Here is a 19,407-nt window from a genome sequence, read left to right as displayed (position 1 = left end):
GTTGACCTTTTAATAACCACACGGGGTCTTATTTATTATCATCACCATCGAGTGAAAATTCCATCATCAGTTTGTTATTTCTTAAAAGGTCTCGCAGTCGAATCACCATTACTTTATCTCCACTTATGTTCCCGTATCGAACTTTCGTCACCAACCCGGTTATGGGTATTAAATTCACCATAACTTATTTACTCAAGGTAGAGAACTTCACAATTTCTTGAAGAACACGTTCAAAATTTGTTTGCAATTAAGATTTCTTTGATCTTGAATCTTCACGACAAATATCTTTCCGCGACGAAGGGATGCTTCACGTATTAATTGCATGTCTGAGTCAGTGTTCAGAATTCCCCCGATCTTCGATTGTTGTCCCGACACTCGTTCATTTGGCATACAGCCTTACTTCCTTATTTTATAACTAATTTATTTGTTATGGTTCGCTAACCATTCATTTCACGTCGAAATCCTCTGATTTGAAGCGCGTCATGTTAACGCAATCTATCGTACTGATGAGATCCTCGTAACACGAACAACTGTCTGACTTGATGTCTTCGCCATGCCCATGTTATCGATGAATTCCTTCTTCCTTACCCGCAGATGTCCACCATTTATCGGTTTGCGGTTGTATCCATGTTTGTTGTATGATTCCACGTGCCACACTATTTTATTTCTTTTGAAATTGTCAGAGAACAGACTCTACGCAAGAGAAGATTTTGTGAATATGACTTTGATTAAAAACTGAATAAGGAATAACAATACCATAAACGATTGGGAGAATTTGTAATTCAGTAAATTGAAGGAAGAAGAATGAGTGAAGATTTAGATGTGAATGAGACAACCATATTCGTACTCAAGATGGCCAGTCTTTCATACTATATGACATACAGCACATGATTAGGTGGCGTCCCACCTGACTCTTCATCATTTTGACAAAGCGTCATACCACAACACTGTTTGTCTCAATCAAGAATCAGTAATTTGAGAAGAGAAACAATTCAGAAGGAATACAATAAATTTTCTTTCGTCTTTCACGAAAACTTTAAACTTTCTCCCTGCTAGGGGGTCTACTTAGTCCTTCGAACTGACAACACTAAGTCTATATCCATTCTTATTTTTATGTCATTTTCTGTTTATAATAAAAAGAACTTTAATAGTAATTCGACAACCGAATTGTAAAACTCATTTCATGCAAAAATCTTCTGAAAGTTGATTAAGGGAATCTTCTCCAAAATCTCATTTTAAAATTTTGAAAATCAAATATTCGGTCGTCATTACTATATAAGTTACTTGCTATTCTCTTGATCCGCTAATGAAATATCTAATTAACAGAATTCCCATATAAGGGCCTCTCCATTTTGGTACATCTTCTACTTTTTCTTGGATTCTTCTCGCACTTATTAGTCGATGAAGTTTCATTTACTAATGTATATCATTTATTAACAATTCTACCGCAATGCTGACATCTGGTACTATCTCTGACATTCTTGTCATTATTCTTGATGATATGCTTACAACCACGCAGGAGATTCGACGCTCTGTCTATAGATAGGGTCGCACCTTCTTTCTAGCCTTACTTATACATAGTAAGGTAAATATCATTCTTCGTGCAGCGCCCGGTATGTGATAAGAATCTTTTCGCGATGGTGGTGCATTTGCAGCTTGCAACTTTCGCCCTTTATCAGCTTCCATCAACTCGTTGCCTCCAGCGTGGAGCTCGTTCTATTACCTAATTCTAAGTTAAATCGTACCAAAGCTCATCTAGCCTCTCTTTCACAAGTTCTCACTAGAATCAATCACATTTTCTTCAAAACCGCATGAAACGTAGGGTAACATATCCAGTCTCCGTCGATCTATCGATTCCTCATTATTGTAGGATCGGAGAACTCAATATACCTATAGCGTTGCGATATTCGCCGTACACTTCCCTCAACAATTCCGACTTACCAATTCCGTATTGGACCTGCTAATCCTCATTCGCACTCAATTCGAACTTAAAATGAGTATGCCTAGGGTCTTTCCTATCTCATACGGCCTATCACTCCTATCTTACCCTCACCTATTCTTATTTCAGTGACCAATAACCTGTAGCTCTGATACCAACTGTAACACCCCCAAATCCGGGGTTAGGATTGGGTGTTACTAAAAAACTTTAAATAATAAAAAAACCTGTATATTAAAATAAATACACAGACAACCCCTCATTATTCAGGATCGCTTACAGGTTATGGTATGAAACAAAAATCCAACCTTCTAAAATTACATTGTCTAAAATACAATTTCATTACCTCATTACTAATTTCCTTGTATTGATCACTCTGACATCTCCAAATTCCTTCAGTTGGAATCTATTCAATTTTGCTGTCTATTGAAAACTATTCACTTTTGCCCTCATTTGATACTGAAAGAAATAGAATTTCACAAAGCAAGAGTGAGCCAAAAATGCCCAGCAAGTATCATAAATGGTTTCCAGGTATAAATCAAAGAAACTTCTGGAAACAATTTTTTTTAATGATTTTAAAACACCTTTATTTATTTAAAACAGTTGAGCGAATAAAACATCGGCCCTCATTGGCCTTTAATCATAAAACACCTTTTTTCTGTAAAAGAACAGTGAACGTTTCACTGAATCATCTCTTTAAATCAAATCTTTATTTGATTTTGTAATTATGAGCTGTTCGGAAAGGAATGTCGTTAATGACGATCAACAATAAATTAGACTGGACACTAGAAACCAACATATGCACTATAAACTGCTGATCAGTCAGGATATAGTGCAGATCTATACCAAACTGCATAGAACCAACCATCATATGGGGTACCCAGACAACTATGGCCTAATAATCAAGGAACCAGCCATCTCTGGCCCTTAGGGTCTAGCTCATCACTGGCCCTCATCGTAACCATCCAGTCCGTGGAGTATTTTGATGTCAAATCACTTTGATTTCAAAACATCCCATTTCAGGGTTCGCAAATAACCCGAACGAATGGGTACTTGCTCAAGAGATCAATCAATAATCAAGGAACAAGATCAAAAAGGTACTTGTATAAATAAGAGTAATTGCAGTGAAATATAAAAACATTTAACTATTGTGAACTTAGAATATGAACGAATAAATATTTGCAGTATTTTAGGAGAAAGGTTAGGAATACTTGCCTCAATTGATAATCCTCTGATCTTTAACTAGCTGCCATATCACTCAGTCCTATTGTGTCTGTATTTCCATTGACATGTCACTTGACTTTTCTTAACAATCGATATTTCAAGTTTATCTCTATTCTGAATTCACTCATCTCCTTACTATTAATCAGACTTTACTTCTACAATCTCGGGCTGGCTTTGAATGCCTCGTACTATGTGTATCTATCATAAAAGATACCATTCAATTAACTGACAATATATCATTGTCTCATCTATACGTTTATCCTTATCATCTACCCACCCGATAATAACAGATAAGGATCATCTTTGATCATATAACGTTTAATAGACACGTGGACTCATAGTTCACATAATACATAAACACACAAGGCACGTATCACATATTTCATATAACACATAGTCACATAACTCATGTAGCATATAAGTTGAATCGTCAAAAGATAGGTCTCGATGTGGTTAGAATTGAAATCGGGTCAAAAAAAGTATTTTATCGATCAATAATCGACTCAGGATGATTCATAAAACAAACGATCTTTTGATTAGGAAAGATATTAGGTCTCAAAAGTAATTTAAGTGAGAGCAGGATATTTTTCTGAGTCTAGAGGCGTTCGTTTCGTATTAAACGGACGAACATTTGATTTATTATGAATTTTTAAACATTTTTCGAAATTAAAACGGTCTCCGAATCATTTTATAACTAAATAGTAGCGTTAGAATACCCGAATCTGACTTTAAAATAATTTTATAATAATTATCGAGCCTTGAAAATAATTTTGAATAATATTTTAAAGCTCGAAACTATTTTTCAGAAATTTTTAAATCAAAAATAAATAATTAAATCTAATTAAATAACCAATTAAAATTAATTAATAACTAATTAAATTGATTAATCAATTAATATTTAATTTAATTGACTAATGAAATAATTAATTACCAACTAAAATTAATTAATTAATTAATTTAGATTTATTTTAAAATTAAAATAATTTTCAGAATAATTAAATAAAGAATTTTGGAAATTTAAAATAATTAAAAACATTTTAAAATAAAATAATTAAAAACATTTTAAAATTAAAATAATGAATTTTGAATTAATTTTAAAAATCAGAAATTCAGAAACAGGTCTTTAAGTTGGATCTTTAGAAAATATAGATCAAACCCGGGTTTTAAACCGGGTCTTCTAAAATCAAAACGGGTCGTACCCGGGACGGGAAGAACCGCCCAGGTCCGCCGGGATTCTGCAGAATCCGGCGACCGGTCGGAGCTCCGGCCAGGGTCTGTTCCCACCTCTAATCTGATCGTTTTTCAGAGATGCATACACCAATCCATACAGTCTCATCCCAACAACATAATTTTGTTCATAACAAAAACAAACAATGGCCCGAACCTGAAGTCCGACCAAATTGCCATTAAATCCGGCAATGAGCTTAAGCTTTCCAGTCAACAGTCGAAATCGTCTTATACACAACCAAAATCAACACTTTATATCCCAAAATAAAGATAAGAACACGCTCAATCATTTATAATCAATCACAACATCATAACATTAAGGATTAGTTCGAGAAATTAAAAATAAAAATCCGGTAAAACTAAAAACTCGATTATATAATTCCCGAACTATAACATCAACAAAACTAGTATCAATCGATTACAAATGAGCAATTTAAGCTATTTATATCATCAAAACAAACCAAAAATCATTCAATCATAAACCCCCAAATTTCGAGTATAAACCCTAAATATTGAAATCAAAATTTACCTATCGTTCAAATTATTTGATGGCATAAACAGAAAGAGCATGAAAATCTGAGCATTTTGGTTACTCATACTTCAAAAGCTGTGATCTGCATCATCCTCAAATATGATTTTGATTATTAGAACTCTTCAAGAACACCAAGAACAGTTCTTTAGAGAATTTTCAGAAAATCAAACCTTAATTACTATGTGTTATTGAACTCTATTTTTGAAGTATAATATACCAAATTGACTAGAAAAAGATTATCTACACGATGGAATCATCAAATCATATGAACAACATCAAGAACAAATTTTCATACTTTAATTCATAAATAATTCAAAATAAAATAATCAAAGCAGAAGAATACTTTGAATCCTGCATAAAAACGGATGATTGATTATGAAAGTACTTTTCAAGATCTTCATTTTGATATATTACACGCCTGAATCGGAGTTCGATAACGTCTTCGTTCGTGCATTTGATTCTCAAGAACATATCGTTTTTAGGGTTTTTCTCTGTATTTACTATATTTTTATTGGTTGTAAATGAATAAACGAATAAAATGAATGAGAAATATGCTATTTATATTTACGAAATATTGGTTCGTTCTGGATCGTTTTGGATCGATAAATTAGTTGCTTAGCCGCTAAGTAACTGCAATAACGATCCAATTTGATATAAGTTTTGGATAATTATCCTAACCGGGCTTTTTATAAAACATTTTATACGAAAATAATGTAATGTTATCCCGTCTTTTGAGAATACGAGTTTCGTTGATTCGCCGAAATGATTATCGTATCGAAAATCTTGCGTCGGGTCGTGCACGGGTCAAACCGTAATCCGGATCGAAAAAGTCAAAACACAAAAAATGTCTGGAATTACCAAATTAGGTTAGGATGGAGTTTTCGGGTTGTAAAAACGTAAAAAGAGTTGAAGTAGGACTATTCCCTGCTTTATAAAATAATTTTGTAATTATTCAGAAAATAATTAATAAATTCATAAATCATTATAAAATCATGTAACACTCCATAAATTACCAGAAAAATACCTTAATTGTCTATATTTTATTCTGGACATATTAAAATTAACATACTCACATTTTATTATATACAAACATCCAAATATTATTATCAATCGTCAGATAATTCACCAAAAATTCATATAATATTCAAATAATAATCATTTATTGATACACAAAATTACGCGATATTTCCCGGATGTTACATTTGCCCTTATGATTTGTTAAGTTTAGTAATGAAAGGTACTTTATGATGTATGAACTTAAAAAATGGTAGAATTAAACCATTACACAAAAGTGGAACATTGCATTACTAGCAGAATCACCATCCAAATTGAAAATTACACCAAAAGATGATAAACTAACATTCAATACCTAAATAACAACAAAGCTACTTAAAACAAACACTTCTGCATTGTTGTACTTGAAACAAACACTTCACTTCTCTACTAATCTTCATAACCAGATTCAGCCACTGGAACCTCAGCGTTCTCACCCAGAGCCTGAAGCACGATATTCATCATGCACGAGAACAACATAAACATTACAATCATTATCATCACTTGCTTCCTCTTCATTGCAGTCATCTGGCTTGATGCTTTTCAGTTAAACAATCAATCATGTGCCTGTACTTGTGCGCCGACTCAACAATCCTATCATGCAGCTCCTCAAAGACTGTTGTTATAATACCCCAATCCCACATCGAGGAGATTTGGGTTTTCCATTCAGTATATAAGCTAAAGTACTAGTACTATCTACACCAACAAATCATGATCTTTTGTGGGCTTGTGTGGGCTTGTTATTTACCCAAGTTGGATACATTTAGGCCAGTAAGCTTTGACTTATTTTCAGACTCAGAATCAGGACTTGACCTGATTTTCAAAAAAGGTTCGGGACTTCGACTTATTTTCGGACTCGGAATCGGGATTTGACCCGATTTTCGAAAAAGACTAGGGATTTGACCTGAGTTATCACAACTACAGCACGCGGACCAAGTGGTGGGTCAATCCACAAGTGATATCCACACTCCTTTTCCCACCCTCGCAGAGCCTTCCTCAAGCATTCCCTCCATATCAACGGATCTTTACCATGGTTAGCCGATTATAATCATCACAATCATGCATGTTTTCACCTATTCTGAGTTATGACCAAGAATGAGTTATAAAATTAGGGTTAAAAATTGAGATAGGGAACAAAAGGGGGTTAAAGCACTTTATACATACATTTCATATTCGTTAAAATATCATAAGACTAATTTACCCAAAAAAAGATTAACGGGGTTAAGATTAACCCAGGACACACATTTTAAGTATTTACTAGCTCAAATCCCGTGCGATGCATGGGTGCCCGTTAATATTTAAAATTTTTATTTATCTTATCATATTATAATTTTAAAATATTTATATAAATATATAATAATTATAAATTTGTAATTAAAAATATAGGATAACCGTGGTCGTAATTGAATAAAATCAATATAATTTAACAATTTAGTAGTTTAGCGGATATATTATTATGCTATTTATTTATTTTTTTAATAATATGATAAGTTATAATTGTAGTTTAGTATGATAAGTAAAATACATGTGTAGTCATTTAATAATTTAGTAGTTTAGCCGATATATAAAACTATTTATTATTTTTGTAATAACCACAATTGGTGATAACCATTAAATCAAATTATAACTCATTTTGATTATTATAATATACTAGCATAAATCTTGTGCGATGCACGGATTCCCATTAATATTTTAAATTTTTATTTATCCAGTTATATTATATTTTTAAAATATTTATATAAATATATAATGATTATAAATTTATAATAAAAATAATAGAATAACATATGGTCGTAATTTAGTAGAATAAATAGACTATTTCTAGTAGTTTAACAATTTAGTAGTTTAGCAGATATATAACACTATTATTTATATCTTTTAATAATAGGATAAGTTGTATTCGTAGTTTAGTATGATAAGTATACTAAATTTAGTAGTAGTTTAATAATTTAGTAGTTTATTAGATATATAACACTATTTATCTATTTTTGTAATAATCAAAATTAGGGAATTATCGTTGAACCAAACCGTTGAACCAAATTATCTCTATTCCGGCTATTATAGTATAGTACAAATATAGTATAAATATAGATATAAATTACCTATAATATAACAAGTGCTAAATTATAAACTATATCTTATGTAGTGTGACACCTAAAATGTAGGCATATAAAATCCTTTTTAATTTTTTTTTTTTTTTTTAATCTTTGTTCAAAAAAAAAATCCTTTTTAATCTAAATATAAAAGGCTCCGTGCAACGAGAAGGAAGCCCTATATACCAGTCAGCATAGAATAGAACAAAAGAAAACTCATTTTCTTCTCTCCTCTCGCCGCCGACGACGTCGTATAGGTCCTTTCACTCTCTCTCTCTCGCGGAATATGTTTATGAATATTTACGTGTTTGGGTGTATGTTTTGTGAATTAACTAATTTGATAATCGTTAGTAGCAGCTGTATTTGACTCATCAAGTTTGATTCTTTTGTTGTATTAATATGTTGTTCATTTCTTTCTGTTATTGCTCATTGTTGTTCGATTCTTAATTGCAATTTCTATGTTTTTTTATATTTTGGTGTGTAATTGTAAATTATGATTCTCACTTATTTGTTCTACTGACGAAGATATGTTTTTTTACGTGCTTGTGTGTGTGCCGGAAGATTTTAAGGGTTTATATTTTTATCTCTCGCAATTCTTGGCAATCTTTTTTTCAAGTTTTAACTTAATTAAACGGATATTGAGTGTGGTTATCCCCAAAAGGATATTGAGTTATTTAAGGCCGTATCATTTTGTGTCATTCGGATTAAGAAGATGTGCAGTGTATTTATGTTGTCTTTCGGGTCTTGTTTAAAATATGTGCAACTCAAACTTTGACTGCCTGACAAATGTATTACTGGTTTTCCATTTTTTGACCGTTAAAGTTATCCTGATTTTCATATCAAACCTGGTAAAAAATTCCAGTAGTGCAAGATTTTAGGAGAAAATTGACAAGTTTTGAATGTGGTTGCAAACTTGGCTGATGGCAGGAGACATGAGCGTTGCAGTTTCTACTGAAGAACAAGCAACATCAGTTGTTGCAGATACTCTGCCCACCGATATTGAGGAGAAAGTTGACAATCTGGTGTTAGACTCAGAGCCATCTGGTAAGCTTCTTATAGACAGTCTCCAAAGGTATTTTTGTCTCTCGAGTGGATCGACTTAGATCTGCCCTTGACTCGAGAACTATTTCAATGTCTATAATCATTGTCTTAATACAATAAAAGATTACATCTCTTTATCTATGATATGGCTAAAACCTTGAACTTAATCAACAAGTAATATTCTAATAATAATAAATTGAGGATTAGTATCCATTTCTTTACCTTGATCTACCAAATAATTGAGTAAAGGAGACACTCTTTCAGTACTATTCTACCGTACTTTAGTATATCTCTAATTGTCTATTAACTAATTTATTTGAACTCATGATGAATCAAGTAACATAATTTCTTAAGATAACTCGATCTAAATACAATTTAATATTTTATTTACTTGCTTCACATCAGTTATCCGTCAGGATAGGTCGACCTATATTGCTTATTGATTAATTGATATATTACTTCTTTCTGTGGAGGATATTTGAAATATAAAAAAAATAAGGGATAATAAGTCATTTCAGAAACATGACCATTTTCAGCTTATTGGACAAAGAAAAGTTTTTTTTCCTAATTAATTCTTTCTTTGACATATTTGGTCATGAACAGAGTGTGTGTAAGCTTTCCTTTTCTTTTTACCAACTTCTGAGAAGAAATAGTAGGGCCATTTTCATTATTTCCCCTCCCCTAACAGACTAGCCGTTTACACATTTGATAGTTGACACTGATTATAGTTCTACTACTGGGGAGATCTTACTATTGGAAATTGTAAAATTGCCTTTGATATGTTTGCTAAATATAAAAATTATACTTCTGAAATGCTTGATGGTATGGCTTGTATATACTAGCCCTAGGTATGTCAAGTCATTGGTCCAACCATTACATTGTTGCATATTATCTTGCTTTTGAAAAAATAGCGTACTTGTGGATGTACCCAGTGAAAAAGCAGGTTTGTTATGAGTTTAGAGATTTTTAGGTTATGTTTTGAAAAATGGTGGCCTTAGGACTTTTAAGTTTGTGGGAATCATGGTGTATAGCACATTAATATGGTGACAAACCGGGTTTTGAGATGAGGATCATAATTAAACCTGGAAATAATAAACCAAACTAAACATACTCAATGTATACCGCTCAATGGTCTTTTTAGCTACTTTCGATTCATTTGCTCCTTGTTCCTTTGTTCTTTTTGGTTAATTTTGTTGATTAAAAATACAGTTAGAGAGGATTTTAACTTGTATTAAAATATGCTTAGATATCCTTGATCTTGGCAGATTGGTCCTTGTCCTAGTTATGCACTCTAGCTCTTATATAGCATAGTCTGATTTTATTATGACTATATGTACAACTGGTGTTTAAAATTCTGATTTAATTTCATTCTTCAATGTATTCCTATTGATTAACACAGAATCTGCCAAAAAGAAGAAGAAGAAAAGTAAAAGCAAGTAAGCAATATTTTTAAGTGTTTCCATTTCCTGGTAAACGCTAGCTAATGGATGACTGAGTGCATAATGTTTTTTTTGTGCACAGGAAGAAAAAACAACCGCCACAGCAAACTGATCCACCATCTATACCTGTTTCGGAGCTTTTTCCTACCGGAGAGTATCCAGAAGGAGAAATTCAACAGTACAGAGATGAGTATGTATAGATTTGACAACATTTTTCATATTGCTCAATTAATCAGATTTCCTCTAATATTTACTTCAGGATATTGGGATAGAACACTTGAATTATCTAGCTACCTGACAAAGACTACATATCATAGTTTTTTCCTTATTTCCTGTAAAAAATATAACCTTGAAAACTTGATGCTATATGGTCCTTGTGCTTATTTGAAGAGTGATTATTTTCTGATTATGTTAGTTAGAGAAAAGTCAATAGCTATGATGACAATGCCAAAATTTATTATAAAAAATAGCTTCAAGTTAGACTAAAATCGGAAATGTTCTACTATTTTGTCTATCCAGCTCGAAGGTCTATCCCTCACTGTGGAGTTATTAGACTTTGATATACACAATCAGTATGTAATGTGATTGGTAATGTATGTGAAATTTCAGGAGACATCATAGGACATGAGTGCAGCTTGTACTAAGTACCATTTAATTTTTTTTAATCTTTTATTGACCACATCCTATTCAAGAGTCATCTTGTCTTTGAGCATTTTTTTTTTCTGACAGGAAATGTTTGCTAGCTTACCTATCCATCCCCAAGAATAAATGAAAATGGGGCACCGACACGGCTGAGTACGTGTCCGACACGCCACATGCACGCCATGTGCATGTGGCGTGTCGACAGAAAAAGGGGACCGACACGCGACCTAAGTTGCTCAGACTCGGGTACAGAGTGTCGGACACGGCACATATCCGAGAGTCGGACTCTTCCTGGAAAAAAGGACACGGGGACACTGTCCGAATTTTAGACACGGGTACGGGGACACGTCATAATTTAAATTATATTTATCATTTTCATATTAGAGATATCAATTATATTTCATTTTTAGTAAATTTATATAACTTTTATTATTACTCTTTGGTAAAATTGATAATAATATTAAAGTAAAGTAACAGTACTTTAGAATGGATAACACGTGACACTTAATTTTTGTTACTATAAGTCAACCTATACATCAGTTTTTAATATCAGAAATGAATGTGGACATAGGACTGTCCACGTACATCAATTATTTAGCATACACTTTATACATACATATACATTTACAGTCATCCACTTCTTCACTTTCTTTACATCTTCTTCCTTTTCTCTTGGCTTCAATTCTCTGTCATATCCTCATCTCTATGCCTTCTTTCTCCACCATATTCTTCCCTTTTTCATGTGATATCAGTAAAAGTAAAGATCTGAAATATCACTTGTAAATATTTGCAAAGACGAGAACGAAGGGTCGGATTTTTGAATGGCGGATCCGGTACATATTCCGGGTCTTGTCCCGTGTCGGGTCGGGTCGACACGGGTACGGCGGCCGGAAGTGCCGAGTCGGAGTAACTAAGCACGCGACCGACACGGGTTCGACACGCGAGTGATACGCCCCATATAAAAATAGCCCAAAATCATCTTAAAAAAGCCCAAACCATCTTATATTAACCCTAATTTCATGTCTCTTTGTCTTTTATAACATCCCTCTTCATCTTTCAACTGATAAAATACAGATGCCTATATAGTTACAATTAAATAATATACATACATCTATATATATATGTAACACATATCTCTTGTTGTTTGAAGGAAAGCTGTTCTTTTTACACAAGATGATCATTTGATTATATCTGAATGAAAATGTAGAATAGATATTACAGTAGTTTATCACTTACTATGAAAGATACTATATTATTATTATGAATGAAGTTGTTGAATATTTGACATTTACAAATCTTATATTTTTTATTACTTTTTTTTGCCGCGTCCCGTATCCACGACACTTTGATAATCGATGAATCCCCGAGTCCTGTGTCTCGTGTCGCTGTATCGGTGTTGGGGCTTCCCAGGGTACTTTTTGAAAGAAATTTGTTGGCTGGTTGTCTTGGTATGGGAGCAGGTGTCTGCAGAATTAGTTTTGGGGAATTCGTGCAGGGTTCCATTTTAATATGTTCCTGTCTTGTTCTTATATGACAACCTTAACTATTTATTTGATTTGCATTGCACTTTATCTCCATATGTGAAAATTTTGATACTGTTATACTGTCCTCTGCTCTTTGCCTCGGCTCAACTCAGTAACTTATGGAGGACTACTTCAGAGGAAAAGAGGGAGTTAGAACGTCTGGAAAAGCCCATATATGATTCAGTTCGTCAAGCAGCAGAAGTTCATCGTCAGGTGTGAAAATATGGGCCGAGTATTTATTTCTGTTTAGATGAAATATTTGGCTGCTTGTTTCAGATTGCTTCTGTATCCAGTAATTGTTATATAGTAGTTATGCAGTTGGGTGGGTTAAGGCTTACCAGATTCTTGTTAGTTATTTATTTTTAAATTTTTCTTTGGTGAATTTAAAAGGACAACTACTACGTTTGTATTTTTCCTTTGCAATTTCTTTTAACAATCCGACATGACTGATATCTTGTACATTTACCTGTTTTTAATTATAATTAGTGATTTTTTAAGACATGCATTGTTAGGATATGATCGACACCAAGCAGGTCCTGTTATTATTAATTGGTCATTCCTTATAATGCTTGCATCTGAGGGGTGACAGCTTGCGCAGAACGGGCTGTGCAAAACTGTAATATTTTGTGTGATGAATATGGTCACTGCAGGTATCTTATAGACGGCCCATTGTGTTTATGGCTTACAGCCTTCCATTTAAATTAAACTGTAATAACTATTAATTAGATTTTAAATGTTATGTGGTTTTTATTATCAATAAAAGAACTATTGTACGATTTTGCTACAGTCAATTATTCCACCTTGTATTGGCTAGAAATATCTGGGTGTTTGCCATATGTTTTTATTACTATTAATTTTTGAAATTTTCCTATACATTCATCTCATTCACATAATCTATATTTGTGATTGTTTTTATGAAGTATGACCAGAATATGAGTATTTTCTCTAATTTTATATTAGAAGGGGACTAGTAAGAAGACAAGAACTATCTTGCATGAACTCATTGAATTGGGAGACATATTTTGATCCCACACTCACCATGGGATTATTAATCCCCCATAAAATGAGCTATAGAGTCGTGGCTCATAATAGTTTGTCCATATAACGTTCTAAAAGATTTTAAGTCCTGGACTATTTAGTCCCTAGGGTTCTCAGTGGGGTGGGTTTGTGGCAGGGATTGCCATTCCCATACCCAAAAATCTGCCCCATACCCGTCCCGTTCCCCGCGGGGATTTATAATCATCCCCATCCCCGCCCCATGGGGCAAATCTTAATTCCCACCCCGCCCCATCACCCCATCTATTAATTAATATTTAAAATAAATTAAAATAAATTTATTTTTTATAATATGTAAATTAAAAGAAATGCATAGATGATTTAAAATACTCTATGCAATATATTTATTTTATTATGTATGTAACTGAAATAACTAAATTATAGTTTATTCTATATTAAAAAAATATTTTACTACACGATATAAAATATAATATTATAAAAATTATATATTATATTATATTTGGGGCGGGGCGGGTTTTTCCCCATGGATCATATAAATACCATACCCGCCCCATATTTAAACGGGTTAAACTTTTCATCCCCGTCACTGCCCCATTCCCCATTTAAGCGGGGTGGGGCAGCCTTACTTAGGTCGGGTTGGGGCGGGTTCCCCGTTTTTCCTGCCCCATTGAGAAGCCTATTAGTCCCATGCGCTGTATATGTAGAACAAAGTTGTCTTGCTTGAGCTTATTTCTGCAAGTAAACATAGCTATTTCAGTTCTAAATTGTGGTAATCATTATACTTTGTACACTGTTATTATGACTAGGAGCAATATGTGTGTATGTGTTAAAAGTTTTTGTTAAAATGAAAATAAATGGTTTGCACCGGTGTTGATTTGTGTACAACAAAGTAATGGATAATACAGTGCAAATTATTCCTACCCACTCGTCCAGATTCACATATCTGCAGGTAAGGAAATATATGAAGGGCATCATAAAGCCTGGAATGCCAATGACTGAGCTATGTGAGACATTAGAAAACACTGTTCGCAAGCTAATATCAGAGAATGGGTTAGAAGCAGGCATTGCATTTCCCACAGGCTGCTCATTGAACTGGTAATTGTCATTTGAACTGCTTTTTCCTATATACTGTTGCATCTGATTGCTTATGCCAAAACTGTACTTGACAGGGTTGCAGCCCACTGGACCCCAAATTCTGGAGATACAACTGTATTGCAGTATGATGATGTGATGAAATTGGATTTTGGAACTCATATTAATGGTAATTTACCTCCACCACATTATATCTTCAAGTTTGACTGCTGTAGTTGATCTATTAAGTGCATTATTTCTTTAAGTTTGGTCTTTCAGGACGCATAGTTGATTGTGCATTTACTGTGGCATTCAACCCGATGTTCAATCCATTGCTTGAGGCGTCACGGGAAGCCACAAATACCGGGATCAAGGTTATTATGTGTACTATAATAATAAGCCATAAAGCATTATTATTTGTGGTTAGTAGAAATCGGTGGTCTTACCCTGGTGAAAACATTAATCATACATACAAAAATAATTGTGGGCAAACACTCATGCTTTGTCATACCAGTCCTTATTCATTGGAAAATTTATTTCTGTAGGTTGCAGTACTTCAGTAGGATGATCGGAAAGCCATAAAATTAAGTGAAATTTTCAGTGTACAAAGTATATTAATATATTTTAGGATTGCAATCAGCTCTAATGAAGGAGCACAGGATATACAAGTTGGCTTATTATTTCTCAAAATTTTAGATTGGTAGTTATTTTTTCGCCTCTATAATACCCTTGTTTGCCTTATACATTTCATTCCTACTACTCTCCTCCCCTGCCGGAACGTAATTCACTTGCACAAAACATATTTGGTTTACTTGAAGCTTAGCTCATAAATTCTTTTTCATCCACCAAGATTAATTATGGTCTCTGATCTTTCTCTCTGGATGGCATCTCCAGTGTATGCTGATGCTGAGCAACTAAGGAGCGACGCGAGACACACCAATAGGTACCAATGTCTCTACAAATTCCGCCACTACTGCCCCTTCGAGTTTTGCATAAGATCCTTAGTCTAGCCTCCTTCGCTCCCTCTAGTGTACACTTCTTCCTATGTGTACATATATTTCCAACAATTGGTGTTAAAATGCATGGCCCGCTGTAGTCAGTTTAAGGGCTATAGTATCTGCTCCAATAAATGCTCTTACGAACGATCAACTGATATTCTGTATCCTCAAACTAAGAGTTCCATACGACCAAATCATGTGAAATTGCACAAATTGCAAATTTCAGGACTGTTGTGCAAGACATGCCTGTACATAACAAGACTAAGTCACTTTTACAACCCTAAGAATTAGTTTTGTGATAATCTTATTGTATTTTGCGCACCACCATGTTTATACCTGTCACGAAGCCAATTCCCTGCGCACCCTGGTAGTTATCTCCCCCTCCAATTTCTCATTGGAGTCGTCCCCTCTATATTGATTTGTTATCACTAATATCACAAAAGTTTTTTCCAAGTTTTTTTCTAATATGACTCTCCAACAATTCAACAAAGGTAACCACGTCTTCCCTAACTAGTATTCTTGCCGACCTAATCCTGTTATACCTTTTCACTTCCACTACTTTGTCCTTCAGCTACTTGGTCAGCATGATTCTGCACCATTACCCTTTCATGTTTGCTCCCGCTTTGCAGTTTAAGCTTCTTGTATCATTGGAGTCATATCTATCTGTTCTTTACTCTGAAACATAAAGATGAGTTTTTTTGTGTGATGATTGAATAACGTGAAACATAGGAGACTTTGAGTATCTGATATAGTATCTGTTTTGTATTATAAACTATAAATCTCTAACATATAATAGATTTGAAGTGGTATGCCTCATATCAGCTTATAGTAAATTTACTTCTGACCATCCATAAATCTGAGTATTGCTCATGGACGGATGTTTGATATAAGCAGGTCATACTGGGTTTTGGTTTTTGTATCAGCCATCAGTGGTCCAATTTGTTCTCTTTATGATGGTAAATCCTAAGTGTATGGAATATGGCTTTACATTTTTTAATCTGTTTCAGGAATCAGGTATTGACGTTCGTCTATGTGATGTTGGTGCTGCAATTCAAGAGGTCATGGAATCTTATGAAGTAGAAATCAATGGAAAGGTGTTTCAAGGTATAGATAATTTGTAACAGCATTTCTGGAATTTTCATTATTTGTATATAGAAAGACGTGCCTTATTACTCTTTAATTATGCATTTGAGTTGCCTTAATATGTGTGCACTGCACACAAATTGTCCTTGTCACTGGACGTGTCATGTTACTTCTCTGTAAAATTGTCATTCTTTTAACCCGAGAGAGATATTTGTGAATAGTTGGTTGAAATGGTTAATGAGCTGCCTGTATTTGTAAAACAGGTAGAAGATATGTAAAATAAATGGAAAGAAGGCCATAATATGCACTTAACCATGTGAATTATGTTATTGAATACAGTTTCGAAGTTACTGTAAAATGATATAGAACTCTGAGTTTTTTGATGTGTAACAGGGATAGTGTCAAATGATTGTTTTGTCGACCATTGACTGATGGAGTCAAATTTGATTCACAATCTCTATACAGGGCATCTGAGCTCTCTATCTGTGCAGAGGTTCCTCGTTGGTATTTGAGGCATTATACTACCTAGTAATGTGGATGAGTTTGTTGATGTATAAATAATACTAAGTTTGTCAGTCTTCGTCTTCACTGGTTGCTTGTTTCAGGAGCTTTGTTTATCTAATTATCCTATTTACCTCGAGTCTGAAGCATCACAGTTAACCCCTTTGTTAAGTTGACATGTTGACCAATTAATTCTTCTCGATAAGTCCTACTGATGTTTCCCATTTTCTTAATTTTTCTCTAGCAGTGTCTACTTTGACCATTGGCTTTTGTGGAATAACTGTAAATCAAGAGTTTGGTTTTACCCAAGTTTTTAAATGATGTTATAAAAAAACAAAGATGAAACAGTAAACATACTTATACCGAAATGCTTATTAGGATCCACTGAAGATACAAGATAATTATTAGTTAGTAACTTTGGATGCTTCAAGTATCTGGTTGTGAGACCTTTAGTCTCACATATTAAGATCCACATTTCTGTTGGTGTTTTGACAGTTAAAAGTATTCGGAACTTGAATGGACATAGCATTGGGCCGTACCAAATTCATGCTGGGAAGTCAGTTCCAATTGTGAAAGGAGGCGAACAGACGAAAATGGAAGAGGGTGAATTCTATGCTATTGAAACTTTTGGATCTACAGGTGATATTATGTTTTTCTTTAGTTTTGGCTCTGGGCAAGTGATATAATGATGTTGATAGGTATGAAAAGTGTTCTTATTTATCGTATAAAGGCAAGGGCTACGTCCGTGAAGATCTGGAGTGCAGCCATTATATGAAGAATTTTGATGTCGGGCACATGCCATTACGATTGCCAAGAGCAAAACAGCTTCTTGCAACAATCAACAAAAATTTCTCTACATTGGCGTTCTGTAGGCGTTATTTAGACCGTCTTGGAGAAACCAAATATCTAATGGCACTGAAGAATTTGTGTGATGCTGGTATTGTTCAGGTATTCTTCATATAATTGGACTGGAAATTTTGGATTACAATGTGTAGCCTTGGGTGATATTCAGTTTTACTATATCTTTTATCTGCATCACATGGTTAATGCCTTTTTTATTGATGCCTTCTACTTTTAATTTGGTTGAATATGTAATTTTTGAGATTTCTATGCTCTAAATTACCTATTCTAATATATTTATAAGAGCGTGTTCAGTTGTCTAAATTACTTGTGATCCAATGCATAGTTTCAAAATGACACCAAATATCTCCTAAAATGGGTATAACTAATGTCTAACTGCACTATTTTCTTTATCACTCAACTTTAAAATACTCATTCATCTCCACTTTCTCACTTAGCAAATGTTGCAATATAGCAACATTTACACTTGATTCTATATTTATCACTAAGTATAGCATCTTGATGTTTTGCATTCATGTTTAGCACCCAATTGGAGTGAGATTTTTTTCTTGATGTATATAATAAAAATAGAACCACTTTTAGCACCACCATTGGCCTTGCTCTAATATTCTAAATATTTGCAACCAAATACATATACATTTTCTTATTTTTCCCAGAGTATGTTCTGTTGATATAATGAGTAAAACTAATACAAATCTCATCTTGCTGACAGACGTATCCACCTCTGTGTGACGTTAAAGGAAGCTATGTGTCTCAGTTTGAGCACACGATCTTACTTCGGCCAACCTGCAAAGAGGTTGTGTCCAGAGGCGATGACTACTGATCTTAAATATGTTGTGGAACCCCTGGACTTGTAACAGCATGTTTGATTTATATTTTGAATTATGTGTCTTCGAGACTTTGTCTTCCAGCTCCTTTGATTTATATTTTGAATTTTATCTCTTCGTCTTCCAGCCCCTTTGTGCGCACATTTTATGTTATTTTCTGGTAAGAAGCTGTTGTTTGTGATATTCCTGAGGTTTCATTGGTCTTCTCGTCTCAGACTTGATAACCCTGTTTGAGTGTTTGGGCTTTAGAGGCAAATACCTGATGTCACTGTTTAGAAGGGGCCGCAGTTATTGATCTCTCGGTATTGTGTTGTATGATTTTAAATGGGATTGGTGTGG

The 19,407-nt window shown here is 33.9% G+C and overlaps 1 protein-coding gene across 1 annotated transcript; it reads left to right on the top strand.

Moving 5' to 3' along the window:
- The first annotated feature begins 8,197 nt into the window (after positions 1 to 8,197).
- Positions 8,198 to 19,194, top strand: LOC141695075 (methionine aminopeptidase 2B-like). Its single transcript, XM_074499312.1, has 12 exons — positions 8,198 to 8,322; positions 8,993 to 9,109; positions 10,506 to 10,542; positions 10,628 to 10,735; positions 12,824 to 12,923; positions 14,677 to 14,822; positions 14,897 to 14,988; positions 15,078 to 15,172; positions 16,804 to 16,900; positions 17,876 to 18,019; positions 18,111 to 18,328; positions 18,954 to 19,194. Exons 2-12 carry the CDS (start codon positions 8,998 to 9,000, stop codon positions 19,062 to 19,064), a joined length of 1,260 nt encoding a protein of 419 aa, XP_074355413.1. The 5' UTR covers positions 8,198 to 8,322; positions 8,993 to 8,997; the 3' UTR covers positions 19,065 to 19,194.
- Positions 19,195 to 19,407: the final 213 nt, after the last annotated feature.

The sequence above is a fragment of the Apium graveolens genome, chromosome 11 (assembly GCF_009905375.1).
Source record: "Apium graveolens cultivar Ventura chromosome 11, ASM990537v1, whole genome shotgun sequence".
In the NCBI taxonomy this organism is placed as follows: domain Eukaryota; kingdom Viridiplantae; phylum Streptophyta; class Magnoliopsida; order Apiales; family Apiaceae; genus Apium; species Apium graveolens.
Note: the sequence above shows the minus strand (reverse complement) of the source record. Positions and strands in the feature narration are given on the sequence as shown.